General features: G+C 38.6%; 1 protein-coding gene across 11 annotated transcripts; it reads left to right on the forward strand.

Annotated features, from left to right (window-relative positions):
- The first annotated feature begins 280 nt into the window (after positions 1-280).
- On the forward strand, positions 281-16,750 carry CCDC126 (coiled-coil domain containing 126). Of its 11 annotated transcripts, none has more exons than XM_030446343.1 (5): positions 300-354; positions 10,651-10,790; positions 11,549-11,681; positions 12,246-12,649; positions 15,101-16,750. In XM_030446343.1, the coding sequence occupies exons 4-5, from the start codon at positions 12,412-12,414 to the stop codon at positions 15,280-15,282; spliced, it is 420 nt and encodes a 139-aa protein (XP_030302203.1). In that variant the 5' UTR covers positions 300-354; positions 10,651-10,790; positions 11,549-11,681; positions 12,246-12,411; the 3' UTR covers positions 15,283-16,750. The 11 variants fall into 11 exon arrangements, with proteins under 11 accessions (XP_030302201.1, XP_030302202.1, XP_030302203.1 ...); XM_030446349.1 differs by lacking the exons at positions 300-354; positions 10,651-10,790 and adding exons at positions 906-932; positions 3,365-3,428; XM_030446341.1 differs by lacking the exon at positions 10,651-10,790 and having other exon boundaries at positions 281-354; positions 11,544-11,681.
- Positions 16,751-19,774: the final 3,024 nt, after the last annotated feature.

Raw genomic sequence — 19,774 nt, forward strand, 5'->3', positions numbered from 1 at the left:
CCTACTCCGCCTCCCTTGCTTCCCGACAACGTGTTTGGGGCTCCTTCCGCCACCCCGCCGACGGTCCAGCGGCACCAGCGGTTACCGGCAACCCGCTACGAGCCACCGCTCCCGCGCTCCCGCCCCTCCCGCGCTCCTTCCCCGCGGGCGCGGAGGCAGGACGAGGGCAGAGTCCCTTCCCCCCGCGCATGCGGTGTGTGCAGTGCGGGCGGGAAGCGCTGCGGCAGCCCGCTGGGCCGGGCCGGGCCGGGAGGGAGGGAGAAGGGGCGGGGTGTTTCCTGGTGCGTAGCGGAGTGAGGCGGGCGGAAGCGGAGCGAGTGGCGCCTGTCAGGCGGGTGTGGGCCGGGAGCGGAGGTAGCGCGGGGTTGCGTGGGGGAGCGGGGGGATTCGGGAAGAGGCTATCCCGGCCTCCTGAGGCACCGGGCGGCGGATCGGAGCGGGGTGTCCCCCTTCGTTGGGGAAGGGGCGAGCAAGGGCCTCCATCTGAGTAGGGGTGGCGTGAGGTCGGCAGTCCGTATGGGGAGACGGGGCGGCCCCACCGGGGAGGGGGGCGAGAGGGGGAAGCCGGGCAGTGTGTGGGGCGGGGAGGCGGGTGTCCGCGGGCTGGCTGCGTCTGTCAGGCAAACCCTCTCCTGAGCTCCCGGCTTTGTGCTGCCTCTCAGGCATGCTCCCTGCTTCGGGACAGGTTTATGTTCCTTCTGGCTTTGGGCCACGTTTCTGCCCCCGGCCGGCGTTTGTGCCGCCGTCAGCTTTGCCTCCCCCTCCTCTTTCTCCTGCTCCTTCTTCCATGCGGTTTGTCCCTCCGCAGCGGGTCCTGCTGCTGCAGCTCGGTGCTGCCTGCAGGTCGGTGTCCTTGGAGGCGGTGGTTGGTGCTCGGTAGCAGCGCGGGTGTTCCTGTTCCTGCCGACCCCTCTGAGGGGTGCTCGGGTACAGTGCGTGTGTTCTGCTGCCCGCCGTGGCTGAAGGTTCCCTTCGGCTGGGTAACCGTATTCCAGGACTGTGATGAAGTGTCCTTGGATGGTGAGGAAGCGGTGAAGGAAACGAGGTTTCTGGTTTCCTACCTCATTTGCAGTGGCCTTCAGTCATAAACTATGACTGCAGTGACTCTGCAAGATTGATGTCTTTCTTGTACTGTAAGGACCTAACTTGCAAACGGGCAAAAAGGGATGCTTACAACGCTGTGATGGAACTTAGAAGGAAGAAAAACTGTTCATATTCACAGAAAGGCAGGGTCCTTTATAGTGTTGTGTTAAGCACCGAAAAGTTTGCATTAAAAAAAAGTTTGCGTTAAAAAAACATTTAATTTTAGGGAATAATAAAATACAAAACTAACTGACAGCAAGAGTTGTGAAATAATCCTTCCTTCTTACAAATATAAATGCTGCTTCTATATATAACATCTGATAATGTTTGAACTACATTTTTAGTCTTCTGTTAAACTTGTTTCTGTATATATTTATAGCATACCATTTAATCTACCTTTTTTCTGTAACTCCACTAATCATTCATTCTTAATAAACTTTCTTTCCCATTTCCTTACCTTATATAGTAGCGTCTGGTAAATTCTCCTTTATATCTTATAATCTCAAAGATACTGTCAGATAGAATAGAGTGTAATTTCTGTGTTTGTGTGCCACAAAGCAAAGCAGAGACAATGTTGGTTTTTTTTTTTGTCCTATGACATGATTGGGGCTTTTTAGTGCAGTTTACAGCAGGTTAACAACTGCATTCTGGGGTTTTTTGATTGCTGTTTTGTATTTTCCTTTTTTTTTTTTTTGCCTTTTATTGAAGAGGAAGTCAAGGCAATTGGAAGAAGAGCTTTGTAGGAATTGTGACTTTATTTTTTTAAATGCATCTTCAGAATATGGACATAATGAATAATATGCTAAGAATGCATGTGATTTGTTTAAGGCACTTGAGAACTCCAAAGGATTAAGCAACTATGCTGGAATTCCTTTGGTTTAGTTAATAGGTCTTTTTCCTCAAGGTTTTGGAGTCAGAAATAAAGCTACTTTTTTTTTTTATGTTTTGGGTTTTTGTTGTTTATTTGTTTGTTTGGGTTTTTTTAAAGCTTTTGTAGTCTTTGCTTTTAGAGAGTCCTTCCTTTTGGCGTTGAGCTTCTTCAGGAAGACATTGGTTATTAGCTAATAACATGCTGTGATTTAGCTTGGGGACTGGATGTCATTTAACTGCTGAGAGTAAATTATTTCCCCTAGAGTTCATGGTCACTTGTACTCTGAAGAATAACTGAAGGCACTAGTTCTTGCATCTTGCCCAATTGTTAGTAGGATAAATGCATGCTCTCAGCTTAAATTGTCAGCTGTGGAGTTAATGTATCTGAAGACTAGTAAGTGTCAAAAAAATAGCCATTAAACTGTTTACAGTAGCTGTCAAAAATCTGTGGAGTTCATTTGTTTAAATGAATGTGTTTTGTGATGGTACAAGTTCATCACTAAAATTTACTTCATATTGTATTTTACATTTGACAAGCTCTTTCGTGAGTTTATGAGAACTCACGGTGTTAGGTGGGCTGAATTTCCTCAATTAAACATTGTTATTAGCATCCTAAATTTTCTTTCATGATTGTCAGCTTTACAACAAAATATTTATATTACCATTAGCCTAAATAGCTAAATTTAATTAATTTAAATTAATTTTTAGGTGTCTCAGAACTAAATGGGAACTTTTCCCGTTTTGTAAAACGGCCTAGAATAGAGGCCTAGACAAGAAGGCTTAAAATTTATTCTACCATAAGTGGTCTCTTCAGTACTGAAGAAATAAAGGTCCTATATAAATGATATAAATATAATAAAAATAATCCAGTCAGATTTCTGGGTACCTTCTGCTTAACTTTAACAATAAAATATTTTGCAGTGCACACCACTGCAGTGTTACAGTTAACTACTATCTGTCATAACCATTGCTATTCTAAGATAAATCAAGTCAATCTAGAAATAATAGAAGATACAGAAGAAAAGAACTTGTATGTCTTCAGCAGTTCATCCAGTGTTAGTTTTTGGAAATCTTGAGCTGTATCAGCCTTCTGGGAGTGTGAATCTGGGGCCTGGTCTATATTGAATCATACTTTTGGTCAACACCTTATTACGCATACATGCTCAGTTTGATCTTTGCAGGTTTCTTGAAATAAAACCAGACAAGCTAAATTCTTCCTCTCTCCCCAGCAGTACAAGGCCTTTTTTGTTACTGCTCTAGAGAAATAGTATTTGTGTAGATGCTGGATGTGTGTATGTGTGTGACCCATTCTGCAGATGCAGTGTCTCTACCACTGTTCCAGCCGTAACTTTGTTAGTTGATTCCCGCTATCCCTTCTAGCTCTCTTTAATGACATTCTCCTTCCTTGCAGAGCTCTTTAAAACATTCGGTAAGAATCCTGCTCTTCTCAGTAGCCTACATTCATGACCTTGCAGGTATGGCTTTCTGTAAAACTAGCCAAAATTAGCTAAATGTTATCTCAGAGGAAGTCTGGGAGTCACAGGGGTTTTGGAAAGAGTGGTGCAAGCACAGCTCCCTTTCATAAGGGAGAAGAGGTACTAGTTAGGATTTTGCAAGGGAGTGCTTGACATATCCGAGTGGTCAACTGCAAGGAAAAATGATGGCAATCTTCTCAGGAAATGGTAAGCTACGAAGGTACCTCCTGCTGTCTCCTAACTGTGATTCTTACGAGCAAGGGTCCTGCTGTGACCTGAACAGCAGCAATAAAGCATAAAGAATAAAAATAAAGTGTGCCAGATGGAATGAAGCTGAGGTGATTATTTTTTTTTTTTTAAGAAGCTGATACAGAGATGTAGAAATGTTTTGAGGCCCAGATGGACCCAGTGGGAGGAAGGGAAGTTCAACAAGTATAATATACTGTCTCCATTGATATCTGTGTTCTTTAATTTTCTTCACAAGCCTTGCCAAGTCATTTGCCTTCAAAATCTTGAATCCTGGCTGACTGCCCACAGGCAAGGAACAAAGATTTTCTGTTTTTAAATAGTTTATTTTAAAAGCATTCACTGACAGTAGTAGGCAAAATAAAGAGGTGGGGGGGCCCTGGATACTTAAGTAGAACTTAATCAGACTCCTTAGACATAATGCTAAATAAAAACAATTGTTGGCAGAAAGTATAAGGTAAAACCAATGCATATAGGGCTAAATTCATTCAAAATAGCAAGAGGTCACAAGTATTTCTAAAATACTGAAATATGAAGGGTAATCTAGTGTTTAGGCACTCAGGTGATTTTGTACCAGAGCCACTTTAAAATTGATACCTGTGTTTTCAAGTCTTTAATGTTGTTTTGCTTTCAACTCAAAAGTCCAGCTACAAAACAAATCATTTGTGTGCTGTTTTTAGATTCCTACAGAAGGTAAAACATTTCCTGAATTAAAATACCTTTGAGGTATTTCCCGCAGCTTGTCAGCAATGACATCTTCTGTCTGCTTTAGGAGCTGTGAGTCTGGTTGGCCTGGATGTCCTTTGGCTGCATTGAGAGGCAGGGATTAGCAGAATCGTGGAAGATTTTCTTCTTTGTTGCAGCACTGTAGAATAATAGCTCTTCCTGGTAGTTACTGACTCATTTTTGTTATTCTCTTAAACCCAATTTCTTTCTATGATTTCACTTGGAATATCCATTAAAGGTATTCTCCAAAAGAAAGGTTGGAATAAAGCATAGGGATAGTTTTTTGGGTTTTTTTTAAGGTGTTCCTTGGTAATCTTAGTCAACAGGATGAAAAGGCAGGGAATGGAGGAACATATGCTGTGGGAGAATCATAAAGATGGATGTCCTAAAAAAGAAATTGAGTACAAGGCAGACTCCTCTAACTGCGTTTCTAAAGTGGTACACAACTGCTAAAACCTGCAGTCCATCAGCCATCGTACTGGCAGGACAGACTTTTTTTTATTATTACTTTTTCCCCAGAAATAAGCCTTACCCATTCTTAAGGTGGCAGTGTGTTGTACAGTGTTGCTCTTTTCACTTCAGCCTAGCAGTGGTGAATATAAATTCTCTCTTCTCCTGACTGATTGATGATGGACCTGCACAGAGGTATTGCAGTTTGATGAGCTCAGTTTTGTCAGATATTGCTGGGGTTTTGACAATGATTGGGGCATCTCTCTGTCATGGTTTGGACTGTTTTATCACCTGACCCCATCTGAGGAGGGGAGTTCAGAAAGGGAAAGGACTTATGTGGTTGACATGAAAACAGATCTAACAGAACAATATTACTGATATTAGCTCCCATTGATACTGGGGATACATTGTTGATAATAACTCCAGATACTGAACTAATATTGACCCCAGTATGAATATAGGATGTGAAGTTACACTTTGCTCCAGATAGTGGTCTGAAGCTATGTGTTTGCAGCAGTGGAGGCTGAATGCCCAACACTGAGTGTGGCAGCTCCAGTGAGAATGTGATGGTCACACAGCAAGCAGAGAAGTAAGGCCTGGGGTGCAGCATGACAGATGGGACCCTTTCAGCAAGGCAGCTGTGGCAGAAGAATAACCCATCCCCACACACTTCCCAGTTTATAGTGAGGATGAGTTTTATGGGATGGAATACTTGGGTTGGCCAGCTTTGGCCAGCTGCCCTGGGCTTCATCCCTCCTAGCCCACTGCACCTGCATGCTCCAAAGTTGCCTTTGACCTTGGTCACTATGGAAAACCACATACCAAAGAGCTCACCTCTTTTGTTCTCACAGATTGGACTCTGCAGTCTTGCAAAACTACAATTTCTCTAAACAAATTGGTTTAGAATTCTGTCGCAGCAAAACTGAGACACTTTCTCTTCTCCTTCTCTGCTGGTGACTTTTTTCTTATTGACCAGATTTTACAAAGATGATAATTGGAATACTTTACACGCTGAGAGTTGATCTTGTCAAAAGACAGCTCAAGCATGGTTTCAGTTGTCTGGGGACATTTATTGCTGTTAATTGTTTGCTTCCGAGTAGAATATTCTGCCCTTTCACAGTGCTGTGCAGCTGTCTGAGTGAATGTGATCAATGAACCTGGGACCAAAGTGCTTGTCTGTGAAAGTCACCAGAAGAGGTGTGCCAGAATAGGAAAATGGTTTTATTGCCACCTTTTCAAGAATCCGTGTGCTCTTCAAAATATGAGGAACGTGCTTTTTCCTTGGACACCATTTTAAAATATTGATGATACAGGTAAGGTGATAAAGGGAGCTTGTGTTATGTGTACGAACAGAGAACTGAAGTTTCTGTGTATTGCCAGGAATCATGGTCCTGTGTAACAGGATATACTTCTTTGGGCACCTGTTTGTCAGCTGCAGCTCATGCAGATTTTTCTCCTCCTGCCAAACCAAGAACCATCTAAGAAGGCAAATTAACAGAATGCAAACATCGGTTTTGGTGTTCCAGAAAGTCTCAGTATGTAGCTCCTGGGCTTCTAGGTGCTCACTTCATTGTCTCTGTCTTCAAAGATGAATTCACCAGTGAAAATGTTCTTTGCTCTTTTGTGTGTGTGTGTGTCATTCTTTAGACTTCCCATTTTTCATTGCTGCACAGAGACTGTACTGATAGGTTTCCAAATAACAGAACCAGGCTGTGTGATCTCAGAATGGTCAGTGCGATGTCTGTCAGCTGAGTGACCCTGATGCTCAAAGTTTTCTGACCGAAAATCTGTCAACAAAGTATTTTGGACGTTGAAGCAGTAAATGGGCGGGGGCAAGCACACATTAAATAGAGGCTAAAAAAAAAAAATAGAAAGAAAATTAACTGTACAGAGCTGAAAGCACTGTGAAAATATTTTCTGATAATTCTGTAATGCTCTGATTTTTGTCTTCCTGAAGCATTTGTTGGCTATTGGAGTGAGGTATCATCATGCCTGTTTACAGCACAGCTTATATCCTAATACAGTATATTCACTGTACTGAGAGATGTTTGCTGCCATGAATTTAATAGAAATTTCTCCATCAGATTTAATTTTAGTATGTTAATTTTATACCCTTAATAATTTAATGAAGTTGTTATGCTCCTACTGAGATTGTAATAGATTCTAATTTTGGACTGCACAAATGTTTTTTATAATAATTAATGTCAGCTTTTATTTGTACTGTCCTTTTTCCTGCTTGCTGTCTGTTTTGTTGCAAGATTTTTTCCCCTTTCCTCTGTTTGTAGTTGGTTGCAGTCTCCTATGGCTGTATCTGGCTTTTATTTATTTACTTATTTATTTGATCTCAGTCTTGATAAATTACTTCTTGTGTTTATACAGTTAATAATGGACTGCAAAGCCAAACGTGCTTTTGAATTCACTGTGTCATGTTGATAATAATTTGGCAGTGAGGAACAGATAAGTATTATGGTAGTAAGTAGTAGATTGAGAAAAATTCCCATTTATCAAGACTACTTTATTAATATATTCATTCATTAGAGACCTGTATAGGTCTCTGGGGTATCACTGAGGAGCTGCTGCCTCAGTATTTGGCATTCTAGCTTTCAAAATATCTGTCATCACCAAAGATGTGACTTTATTGGACTGCATGTTTACAATACTATTTTCAGTGCATTTTTCTTGGCTTTATCTTTAAAGTCTTTTTGATCCTCCAAGGTAATGGGATTGTCAGGCTTCAGTTTTCTCTATTCTTCACCTCTCATTGACTCTGTTTTGTTACTTTTTCACTGAAGCAGCTTACTAATAACTACCAGAAATGCCTCTGCTTGATTTTTCTCTTAGAGAGAATCATCTTCATCTGTCCTGAACATTTTTCAGAATTAAAAGGTACACACCATCTCTGCAGAACAATTTTAAATTTGCCCTGCCAGTACAGATAACCACTTCTAGTGGTTTAGAAGTCTGAGATCTCTCAGACAGGCTAAAACAAGGATGATGAGTATGTCCCAGTCTTTCATGACCTGCCTAGCTAGGGGAACAGACAGTGCTGTAAGGAACATTGAAAAACTTAAAGGAGTTAGCAATGGCTTGTTTTCATAATAGCCTGAGATTGTTTCAGAGGATGTATGGGGCATTACTTTGCCTTGCAGACTGTTGCATTTTTTGTTGTACATTATTATAGTCTCAGGGTTTTGCTGGGCATAAGTAAAGCAGAATCTGAGGAAGACTCTGAAATAAAATCCGGATATGATGTTGTGTATTGGCTCGTTTCCATGGACAAGTATGCAAACTGTAGTCCAATGCTGCTGTTTATTTAAATAGCATCAGAGATACTACAACTTTGCTTCCAGAAAATATAATTGGTTTTCTGTTGCTTTTTCTTTGGCTCTTGTTCCTTTAGTTTCATGCACTCAGTAATATAATTTATATATGACTGATGCTGGAACACAGCTCAGAGAATAGAGATAGAATTTTATTTTGGAGAGGATGAGTGCCTTAGTTCATTGCTTTTGTTGCCAGATGTGTGTCAGTGTTGTGGTACCAGTGGGCAGTGTTAAATCCACATTGGCAGGCTTTGGCAAGACATTTCTTGGACCACCAGCAGTGGCAACAGTGAAGAAACCCAAACTCTTTATGTCTCTGAAAGGCAAACCTAAGTCTCAGATCCTCTGCTCAGGAGCTGCTTGTAGTTCCAAGTTGTAATGTTGCTCCTGGCCTTGTAATTTGGATATGCGTGTTGATTTTAAAGAACTTTGGAAATTTGTCACTTGAATCAGTCACTTCAGGCTGCCTATTGAAATTATTATCTAGAAGATACTCTCTTCTTCATGGATTCTTGGATTGCAGTTTTGCCCACACAGGTCAGGGCTTTTGTTTTATTTGGTTTGGGATTTTTTCTGTGTTGTGATTGTTCATGTGTTTGGGGTTTTTTTTTTGGTGCAGGCTGTTCTCCTTCATCTTCATGGTTGCCTTTCTTGTGTCTCGTATTAGGGATGGTAGGAATTCCAGCAAGTGTAGCTCCAGTGGTGACTTTTTCTCCTGCTGCTCTCTGCAGTGCTTTGACCTTCTTTGCCATAAAAGCCCTTCAGCTGCAGCTGGGAGAGTGGTAAGCCCAGGTTCCTACCCAGAATAAGTCAGTGTGAAGAAGGAAGCATCAGCTTTTTTTTTATCCTGCTCAGGGAATGGTGGATAAGGAAGAGTTGAGAGAATAAGGGAGAAGAAAAACTACAAGAGATGATATTCCTTCTTACATAAATGCTTTTATCTTGTGGGATATTATATCTGAATTAGTGAAAACAGAGGACCATTCCGAGGACAAGTTTTGCTTAAACTATTATGTTCATGTAGGGAACTGCTGACCCTTTTATGCAACAGGAGGTAAAAGAGTATTCCAATCCATCCATCTTACTTTTTGGGCTGTTTTCTTCTTAACACGTACATCTGCTGCTCTGCTTTCCTTTTTTTTCCTACTTGCAAATCAAAAGCTTGCTTTTTTTGTTTGCTTTTTTGTTAATCTTCACTATGTAATCTGGGAAGGTTCTTTACAGAGTGTGTTACAGGGCACTGCGAGTGCCTGGTTCGGGATGAGAGAGGAAACCAACTCTGCAGAACTTTGAAATTACACTGGAATTTGTTGAGGGGGAATGGACTCTTAAAATGCATAGGAAAAGTGTCATGTGCAGATAGTTGACATTATTTTGGTGTACCTTACTCCCAGAGCCTTTGTCCAGTGTCAGTACTTGGGTGTTGTGCCATTTGCCCAGCAGGCTATTTTCTTGGGTTTTGTTGGTTTCAACATGTGCATTGTGATTCAAATATCCGTGGCAAAGACCTAGTTTACAATTCCTGCTGCTCCTTAGTGGGGGTTTATTCAATCTGTTCCTCTTGGCTGGGACTCTTATCCTGGCTTGTGGTCTTATTTACAGTGTGATGGCAGAGTTATTTCCACTCCAAAGCTCTGTGGTGATATTGTCTAAATGCTTCATGATGAGATATGGCTGGAGATCTGTGGAGAGCTGAGCTTAATTTAAATTCTGGAAGAGCTATCTGTTATTTTCAGACTTTTTTGACTTTTTTTTTTTAATATAAAATTGAGACTTGTGAGTGGGAGTTGAAACTTGTGGTCTCTCCTTGAGAGATACTGTTTGGTCTTCAGAGCCATCATGTGAATACTTTGCTACTGGACCTTATTTAACCATTTTCCATCATATTTGATACAATTCAAGGAGTATGTAGGTGCATAATGATGTAGGTGCAGTTTATGCTTTCAAATCTGAGTGCAGAGCCATGGATTTGGCAGAGAGCTAGGGAAGGAAAAGTTTGGTTATGCTCATGTTTAGGGAGGATTTCTTTCAGGAGATCTTTTAACAACAGCAATTCCAGTTGTGCTGATACTGTAGCGTATAAGTTTTTATTGTTTTCTCTCTTATTTTATGTAGCTAAGGCAAATTAGTGTCTTAAAATTATGTTTTTTTAGGATAAATACATTCTCCGAACAAAGCATATCCCACTGAATTTACAGTGGGATTTCACAGTATTGAATGTTGGCATAGTGCATCTGCTCAGTGATATCCCACAGCTGAGGTGAAGTAAGCTATTCTTCATTCAGTGACTTGTGATTGTCATTTACATTAGTTCACCCAACAGTAAAAGTAAGGTTTTATGTGCTAGCAGGTACTATAGGGTATTTTACACACAATAACTTGTTACTTTACAGCAGCTTTGGTGTCCAAGTCCTAATACTGCCCCTGCATTGGGTTGATAATTTTCAGAATAATTTAGGTGTGTATTTTGATTTTAGAACACTTGGAACATTTACCTCTTGAGTCAGTCACGCTGGCCTGCCTAGTGAGGGGATTCTCTGAAGAGTGAAGGTGAAGAATGAGTGACAAGCACAACCCAGAGCCCTGGTAGCAGTGACACTTATGTTTGCAGCAGAAGGTGGGGTGTTGGGATAAGGCCAATTGAACTGGTTGGCAGAGGCTGTGAAAAATACTGTGGAGGTGGAGACTTTTAAGCTTAGCAGGGTAAGAAATTTGGTCTCAATAATCCAAGGAAAACAGAGATCTAAGTACCACTATAAATGGTCTGCAGGGGAACTCTATTAAATGTGTAGCTTCAGTCTGAAAAGCACTCATGTCAGGTAATATATGGGGAAGAATGGGGAATAACAGGGAATATTAAGTAATATGAGTAGCTTTAGCCAGACTGTGTTAAATAATAGAAACTCTCGGGGGAAAACAAGAAAAAAGAATAATTAGAGAAGTTTCAGAAATGGTTGATAAATGATAAATATGAGGAATATACACATGTAAAAAGGGTGAAATGACTGGATTTGTTTGAGGGAAGAAAGTGAATTATATATATGTAAATACATGTGTATATACATATATGATGAATCTGAAGCATCTGTTGTCACTGTCTTGTAATTCAAAAAGAGGGACACATTTCAGTGAGATTCTTACAGAGTTTTTTCTTTGGAGTATGTTCAAATCAGTTATTGGGCACTCAGATGTATGCCTTTATAATAAAATGGAAATAGATTCTGTGCCCTTCCCTAGCAATTGCTTTAAGGTTGTTTTAAATATATATTTCTGGTTTTAAAAGCATGTGGCATGGAGCCTTCAATTTCAGCCACCTCACATGAAAACGGGGGTTTCTTTGTTTTGTTTAATTTTTGTGGTTCTTCCCCAGTACAGAGCTCCCTGAAGATGTCTAGCTCATATTGCTTCAAACTGTCTGGATGTCTGTTCTTTAACTGCTGAAGCTTCCCTACCATTTGTTTTTCTCCTTCAACCTTAATCTATTAAGGGATCAGAATTGGCTGCTATGGTAAGACCGTTTTAAAAGTGGTAGTAAAATGTTAAAAGTGCATGCACTGTGTCTGTTAATTTTGGTTTAATTTCTTTATTTATTAGCAAAACACCAAAACAGAAATAATAAAGCCTAATGCTGTATGAAACAAGAAGGGAATGATGCTCAACTAAAAATTGACTAATCAACCAATGAACTTTGTTCTGCATTTTATGTGTTTATACCTTTTCTTGTGTGTAGATGTAGGTGTGTAATTCATCAAAGTATTGTCTATAAGTGTTTTAAAAGTCTCTTCTAGGTATTGCATTTTTTTTAAATGCTTTTGAGTTTAATATCAGCTCAAATTACATTTTTAAAAATACTTTACATGATTCATAGAAGCATAGAAATTTTGATTTTTGGAAAAAATTGTTTAAAATAAGAGGAAACCTTGTGAAGAACAAGTGATCTAGAAGGATGACTGCGCCTTTAATCAGTTACAGATTCTAAACTGCTAAATACTACTTTGGAAAATGGTATTTGTCCTTGATCTTAACAACTGTAGCAGTTTTGAATAACCATCTGATATTTTACAAATTTCAGGGATCAAGATCAACTAAAACATGAGAAGATGTATTCAGGATGATCGGTCCAGAAGATTATTAACATCATAGAAATCTTATTTTTGTTTAATATGTAATATAATCTGACAAAGCCACATTCCATTACTTACCTTGAAAGTAAGGCACACCTTTGGCCTCCATCAGAAATGTTTCTAACATTTTCAAGAAAAAATATGTCCCAGAAACTGAGTATGTTTTTACTAGTCTTTGGAATAATATGGGGCTTGATGTTGCTGCGCTACACTTTTCTGTATCCAAGACGCCAAAGCAGCGCCGAGTTGCGTGGACAGATCCTGGATTTAAGTAAAAGATATGTCAAAGCACTGGCAGAAGAAAATAAAAATTTAATGAATGGTGGTGGTGGAGCCTCTATGGCAGGATATGGTAAGACTGAAAAAAAAAACATACCAGTGATTCAAATATCTGTTTTTCCTGAAAACTGTAAACTTCCACCTTTTTTCTTTTTTACTGTAATTTAAATTGGTCTTTAAGAGAAACAAAGCCAACTTCTCTGTATTAACTGATTCAATTTTAGTTTATTCACTGAAGGTGAAGATTAAGATGTGGTGTAAAACCAAAGTTGAGACATGAGATTTTTTGTTTTCCAGGAATTTTTTAGATATCTCCAGGTCTACTACTACTCTTATAGGATTAACAGTAACATTGTGCTTTTTCTGAATCTATTGAGGGGTAAGCACATGCTTGATACAGAGGTAAAGTTTTAGGTTAAGTCACCTCAGCATTACAGGCTCTGTTTGTGTCTCATTGCTAACTTTCTACCTTTATTTCTATAATTTTCTTCCCCTTAAGTACTAAAGAAGCAGCAGAAAGCAACAGACTAGTTGAGTTTGCATTTTTGAGACGAAGGCAATTATGAATTTAGCAGACTCTCCCCTTGCTTTAGAAGTAGTCAGTAGAGATAAGGTTCCTTGTCTCTGCAGCATTGCTACTTGCTGCATTCTGTCTTTCTGATTCACCTGTTAACTTGATGAACATGTTTCCAGTATTCACTGGTAATATACTGTGCCTGTCTTCTGAAATACAGAAAATATTGATGCTATAGTTTTGAGATCTTTAATATAAAAGCTATTGAAAATGTCTTAATTTTAACTCCTTTCTTAACTCCAAGCTTCTCTTGAGGGAAGGCTGCAATGAGCCTAACCCTTACAGGTTAGGTTTGAAGAAACTACCAGTGTTCTATCATAAAGGAAAAATTGTATTTGTGAAAATAAGAGTAGTGCAGGGCTTAAAAAGAAATCCTAAAAAAATATAATTGTATGTGAACATTTACACTGATACATTTTGATCCCCTTCCTTAAGAAATCCTTAAAAGGCTGTGTTCTACCAGTCGTAGGATGCCTTTTACAGGCACTTTGGTAAGCTAGAGTACAAAGAGCAAAAAGGTATCTGAACTCTTCACTGCAGTTCAGGATCAAGGAGGCAAATCTGTGATTACAAGATGATCAGGAAGCAACCCAAAAGGGGGAGGAAAATACCAACATGTCTTAGCCTTCAATTCTTTCATTCATTAAGTTAACATATTTACCACAGTGAGGTACTACTTTTTCTTCCCCCTTTACTTCCCCTCCCTTTTGTTTCCTAAAGGATTTCCTGCCTTTACTGAGTAGTTATTTTCTGTATAATTTGTTTTTAAAAAACCTTGTGTACTGCAGCTTTCTGTTGCTGCACAAGTATTACAGTGTATTTCCAAATGAGATTTGCCTTTTGAAGTTCTGTCTGAAGTTCAAGAAATAAAGTCAACTCTTAATCTACATGCTGATCAACAGACTTTCAAGTTGAATAAGCAATTCAACTTCAGACTGTTGAGCACAGAATGATACTATACACACTACATGACCCATAGTGTGACATTGACTCAAATGTAAAGCAATTTTTAAATATTTTTTTCAAAGATTGCAGTATCAAACAATAACTAGTTAATTATAGAGAGAGGGAGTGACCTGAGATTTTTTGTTAGTTTGTTTTAATTTATTAGTGGCATTCTAATTTTGTCTGGGTTACTCCCCTTTATTCATTTTCACACCTGTTTTCCTTCCCACTTTTTCTGGTTAGTTAAGAACTGACTGGGGGGGTATGCATGACTCTGTGGGGTCGGGGGGAATCATCACACCTTGGAAAACCTGGTAAGTTTGTTTAGTTTTTTCCAAATCTGAGAAAATATAATGATATGAATGTTCACAACAAGCTTTTATTGATAGGTAGTTGTTACTTGTTTTGTGTTCCAGAATAGGGAATTTTTTAAATGGTCCTTTATATTTTTTTTCAGTCCATATAAGCTTCAATATATGGATTTTCCCCCCTGATTTATAGCTTATGTAAGAAGTTATTAGGTACTTTCTCATAGCAGTTTTTTCTGTGAGATAGAGCTGTTATTTTGAGGAAAGCTATTTAGAATTTTCTTTTTCATGTTGGAAAGTATTTGAGTACATTCTGACATTGTGTTGCTGTCCAAAGCTAAAAGCTGTCACAGCTGGGTTTTTTGGTACTGCTCTCTGGATGAAATTTGAAATATTGCCTTTGAATAGTCACTAATCCAGTGCTCCAGCAGGTAGTTTTATTCTGACATTTGAATATTTAGTCGCCTTCACTCACAGTTCACTATTACGGTGGCATCTTCCTTTCCTAAAATAACAAAGCATTAAAGACAAACCAAGCAGCTATTTAATTCTACACTTGTCTAGTAATACCCACTCTTTCCCAAGAAGTGTAGTAGGAAGGATAGCAAGCCTTAAGATGTGACTCATGTTGAAACAGCAGTTCTTTTCCACGCGTAATAAATAATAGGATCTACTCTGTTTTCTCTGTTATCTTCAGCTGATCTTAAGAGGACAATTGCTGTTCTTCTGGATGACATCTTGCAACGCCTGGTGAAGTTGGAAAGCAAGGTTGATTACATTGTTGTGAATGGCTCAGCCACCAATACCACTAATGGAACGAGCAACCAGGTGTCTGTAACCTCAAACAAGCGTGTAAAAGCAGCAAGAAATATAAGATAGCAAACAGGGCCACTTTGTGTTGCAACACATATGCTAGGTAATGTTTAAGGTAAGCTTTTTATCTCTGGCTAGGGCAAAGCAGTAGTGGACTCTAAAAGAAGCATAAACTCTTCTGTTGTACAACGTGCTGGATCTGTGTAGGCCTAACTTAGGAGCATAGGTTCTCAAAGCATTATTTCATTGCCTTTGAGCAGTGTTTCTGAACTGATCTTTGTTGTCTTTAAAGATATTTGGGTATCATGATTGGATAAAGTATGCAGTTGGATAACAGCAATGCATGGGAAGCAATGGGGAACTTTGAGGAATGTTTCTGAATGTATTTATTTAAGTCTGAATAGAGCATATCTTTTGGATAGGTGAGCAGTATCGTAGCTTACTCATATTTTGTGATCTGCATTAAGCTAAGGTAGCTGGGAAAAATGCATTGTTAAACAGATCTTAGGAAATATGTATACTTACAATATTTTGTTACTCATTTACTAACACAATACTAAATTGAGAGAAGCATTGACAGTAACATTTTAAAAGTGTGACCCAAAGAATGTCTTTATTTGCACTATTTGTCAGAAAAGCTAGTGGGAATTTACTGTATATTTAAGAAAATTAATTATAATAGGAAAACATTTTAGGTAGTAACACTGTCCAGGTATATCTTTACGCTGGAGTTAGGGTAATTAGATTATCAAAAACAAATCATAATCTGTGGTATCTTAGATGATTATTTCTTACAAAGATATTTAAGTGTATGTATTTTGTAATTGCAGATAAGATTATTTAAGTGATGGAAATAAGTTTTGGATATGTGAATACTGTTTATTTTTATTCATTGCTGTTTCTTTTTAACTTTCTAGTACCTTGCAATTTGTAATGAGTATAGCACACCATCTCCCTGAATTGCTTTTTTGATCAGGAGGAAAAGCAATGAATGGGAACAAGAAATCTCTGCATTTAACAGAGATATGTGATATATGTACTAAGGGTGTCTTAACATGGAATATTTGACAGCTAAGGTAATGTTTGCCTTATGTCACTAGCCTTACAGCATAGTGAATTGCAGTGTGGATGCACTGTATTTCAAAATGTCACTGAAGTCATATTCAAGAGAAAGTGCCACTGAGCCTGTTTTTTAAGATGTACTGAATGTTTGGGGGGGAGGAAGAACTCATGTTCAGGGACTTTTGCCAAAAGTGTACTGTGAGTGGGTTTTTTTTGGGGGGTGGGGTGTGGTCTAATATTGTATTATGGAAAAAAAAATCACCAGTAAAAAAACCAGAGGTGCTGGATGATATACCATCCAAAGTTACATGCTTATTCCTTTTCTTCTGTTTTCCTGTTGATATTCTGGACTGTTACAACATAAAATACACTTACAACCTTAGTTGGTATCCAGATGACTTTTTTTTCTGTCACATTGTGTGTAAATGTGTACTCACTTCCATGCAGAAAGAGAAATAAATTTTTAATTGTACTTGTAAAGACTCCTGTTCTTTTTTAACAGTCTTGTCATTATTGCTACATGTGCTCCGGGTGTTTCTGGATTGGAAATTTGTTTGTCTCTTAAATTTAGTATAAGTCTATCTGGTATTCTTCCTGCTCTATCACTGAGTTCTTTACTTGAAATTCTGTTGCCCTGCAACTTTCCTCAGATTAGAAGTAAGGGGAGAAAGGAATTAGAATAAAATGACTGATTTAGATCTTTAATGCTGAAAGATATCCAAGTATTGTCTCACAATTGTTGTGAAGCAATGTGCTAAGTGGTCCCACCCACAGAAAAGAACCTTTGGAACAAATGAATGGACAAATACTCCATTGAAGCTTCTTATCCACTGTTAGGATCACAGAAGTTTGCTGTTCTGTTTTAAATTAAATAATTTGAAAATTATTTTAAAAACATGGCAAAAAGCTGTATAGGTTCCTGTAACCAGTGTGGTGCTACATCAGTATCCTTGGCATCCAGTACCATGCCTAACATATTGCACAGTTATCTGTTTTGCCAAGTAAATACTTGGTTTTCATTAACACAATAATTTAAAGGGACTGGCTAGATAGATCTAAACTCTAATTGAAAATATTTGCTAATGCAGAGGTTTCCAAACTGCATCATGTCTATGATGTGTGCCCAAGTGACCAAGTATCACCTGTACAGGTATGTATTCTGGGGGTAATTGCTGCTGCTGTGGCCTTTGTGGGAATGCAGAAGCAGAGTAAATTTTGGAAAATAAATTTAGAAAGATGGCTAAATAAAATTTAAGTTCCCAGTTTATTACATTTAAAAAAAAACTAAAACTTTGAGAAAATAATTCCTTAAAATACTCTAGTGGAATAAGCTTAATCTCCAGAACTTTTTACTTAGTTGGTGTATTTTTTTAAGGGTCGTGTAGAGTGTCTATTGAAATCTTCTGCAGTTAATCCAAATACAACCTCCTGACCTGGGATTGTGTCCTTTCCTTAGTTTGTGCTTCACAAAATGATGTGTGCTATCTGTGGGGTTCAATTTAGTGTATTTGATAGTATGTAAAATAGACTTCTTTTTATATCACCTAAGAAGGTGAATTAGACTTTGCAATGTTTCACCTGTGGAATAGACTGTTACTGAATTGGTATTTCACTAAATCTCAGTCTGGGGTCATGCACGTGTGCATTTTTATCTGTTTAAAAATACCATTTGGGTTATTAAAATGAGGCACAAGTCAAATGAAAAAAGTCTCCCACTACATATGTATATGAAATTGCATCACTTAAGCAAAGGTGGCATCACATGCTGCTGAATTACCTTATCTGTAAGTGATCTTAATTACTACAAATTTCCCAGCTATGTTTGTCAGTACCTCCAGCAAAAGCCTTTCATTATTAATTGACCCTTGCTTGCATATGAACTTGAATATTCCCTGTGGCATTCATCAACTTACTCTGTTCAGTAGCTGTCTAATCATGTTCTGTTTCTCTAATAGCAAAACTGAAGAGAAACATGTTGACATTTTTAAATGCCTGTGAACTAGGGTTAATAATACACAAATTTTTAGTGTAGCATAACGTATGGTCATGGTTAGAAGTTTATAATAAGTGAATACTGTTTGCATTTGCTTTCATGTGTCAGAATATTGACAACAAATATATAGGAAGGACACAGTTTGATAGAAACTCTTTCCATTATTCTTTATGCCACTTCAGTTCTGTTTTTCAGAACAGCTAATTAGAGATGTCATTGACCAATTGCATAGAAATAGAATGGCTACTACTTCAAAATGATGACTTGAGGTCTAAAGTATTAAAAGTTCTTTCTGTATCTATTCATGCATTAATAAAGTGGCTATCTTCAATTTACATAGGAATTTCACTGAGATTAATTTTAAAACACTTGTCAAACTCGTAAGGATTTTAGAAAATTTAAAGGGTCGCACATTTTATTGTTAACAGAGGGTGTTGAGAGAGACTGTCAACACCCTACACAGCATTAAGCTGTTGCTTTGATGTGTAGGCAGCACCCTAGGTCTCACAGAGCTGTACTGTAAGTGAGTGTCCATATGTTCAACCCACTTTGATATGTTCAGAGATCGTGGGCCAGCAGCGTCCGTATGCTACATCACAGCCACAGGAGGTAAAACATGCCATCTGGATTTCTGTTCCTTTCCCCACCTTGTGGCACAGTCTCTTCACAGTAGCAGAAAGCCTTTTCCTTTTTTTATCTCCCCTGATATTCAAAATTATGTGATAGTTTACCATGGAAAATTTTGTTTAACTCAATCTTTAATGATTTTATTTTGGATGTCCATTAACAATTTCTTAGAAGGGATGGGAGACAGAAGAGGGCTTTTTGAATCCAAAATATTCTTCAATACTCACGCTATGACAGTAAAACAGTGGGTGCTTGACATATCTTTATTAGCTAAGGACTCAATTTCTTGATTACAAAGTCTTTCGCCTTCCAGATCTATTCTCAAGTGGGTCTATAAGTACAAATTTGAATCCAACCAGATGCTGGGGTCCTCATAAGGTGAGAACTGTATCAAAAGAACACTTGCTGTGATCAAAATCAGGAATAAATTCTCCAGTTTTAAGATGAAAGGTTGTTCATAGGATCAGTGCCCACAAAAAGAAAAAAACGAAAAAAACCCCTCCTCTCAATTTCCTTCTCTCTTCTTGCTGTTTCACAGCTAATCTGACACTAAAGTACATTATAGACTTAAAATTTGTAGTGCTCACCAAAGGCTGCCTAACTCAGAAATGTGGCTCTGCTGTCTGAACCCAAACTGTATTTCATCAGAGCACTGTTTTTAACAAAGGTCTTGCACAGGTACACCAACCCATGACACAGGAGCTCTGCTCATTCTGTGTGAACCAGGCTTGCTGGGGCTTTCCCCTCACTTTATTGGCAGTGCTGGGGTCTCTGGCCCCAGTGATAATGTGCGTACAGATAAAGTGTCTCCAATACCTTCAGTTTTGTGCAGCTCCTGTGAAACTGTGTGTTCCTCAGTACATTTGAATCCCCTGT

The sequence above is a fragment of the Calypte anna genome, chromosome 2 (assembly GCF_003957555.1).
Source record: "Calypte anna isolate BGI_N300 chromosome 2, bCalAnn1_v1.p, whole genome shotgun sequence".
NCBI classification, from domain to species: Eukaryota; Metazoa; Chordata; class Aves; order Apodiformes; family Trochilidae; genus Calypte; species Calypte anna.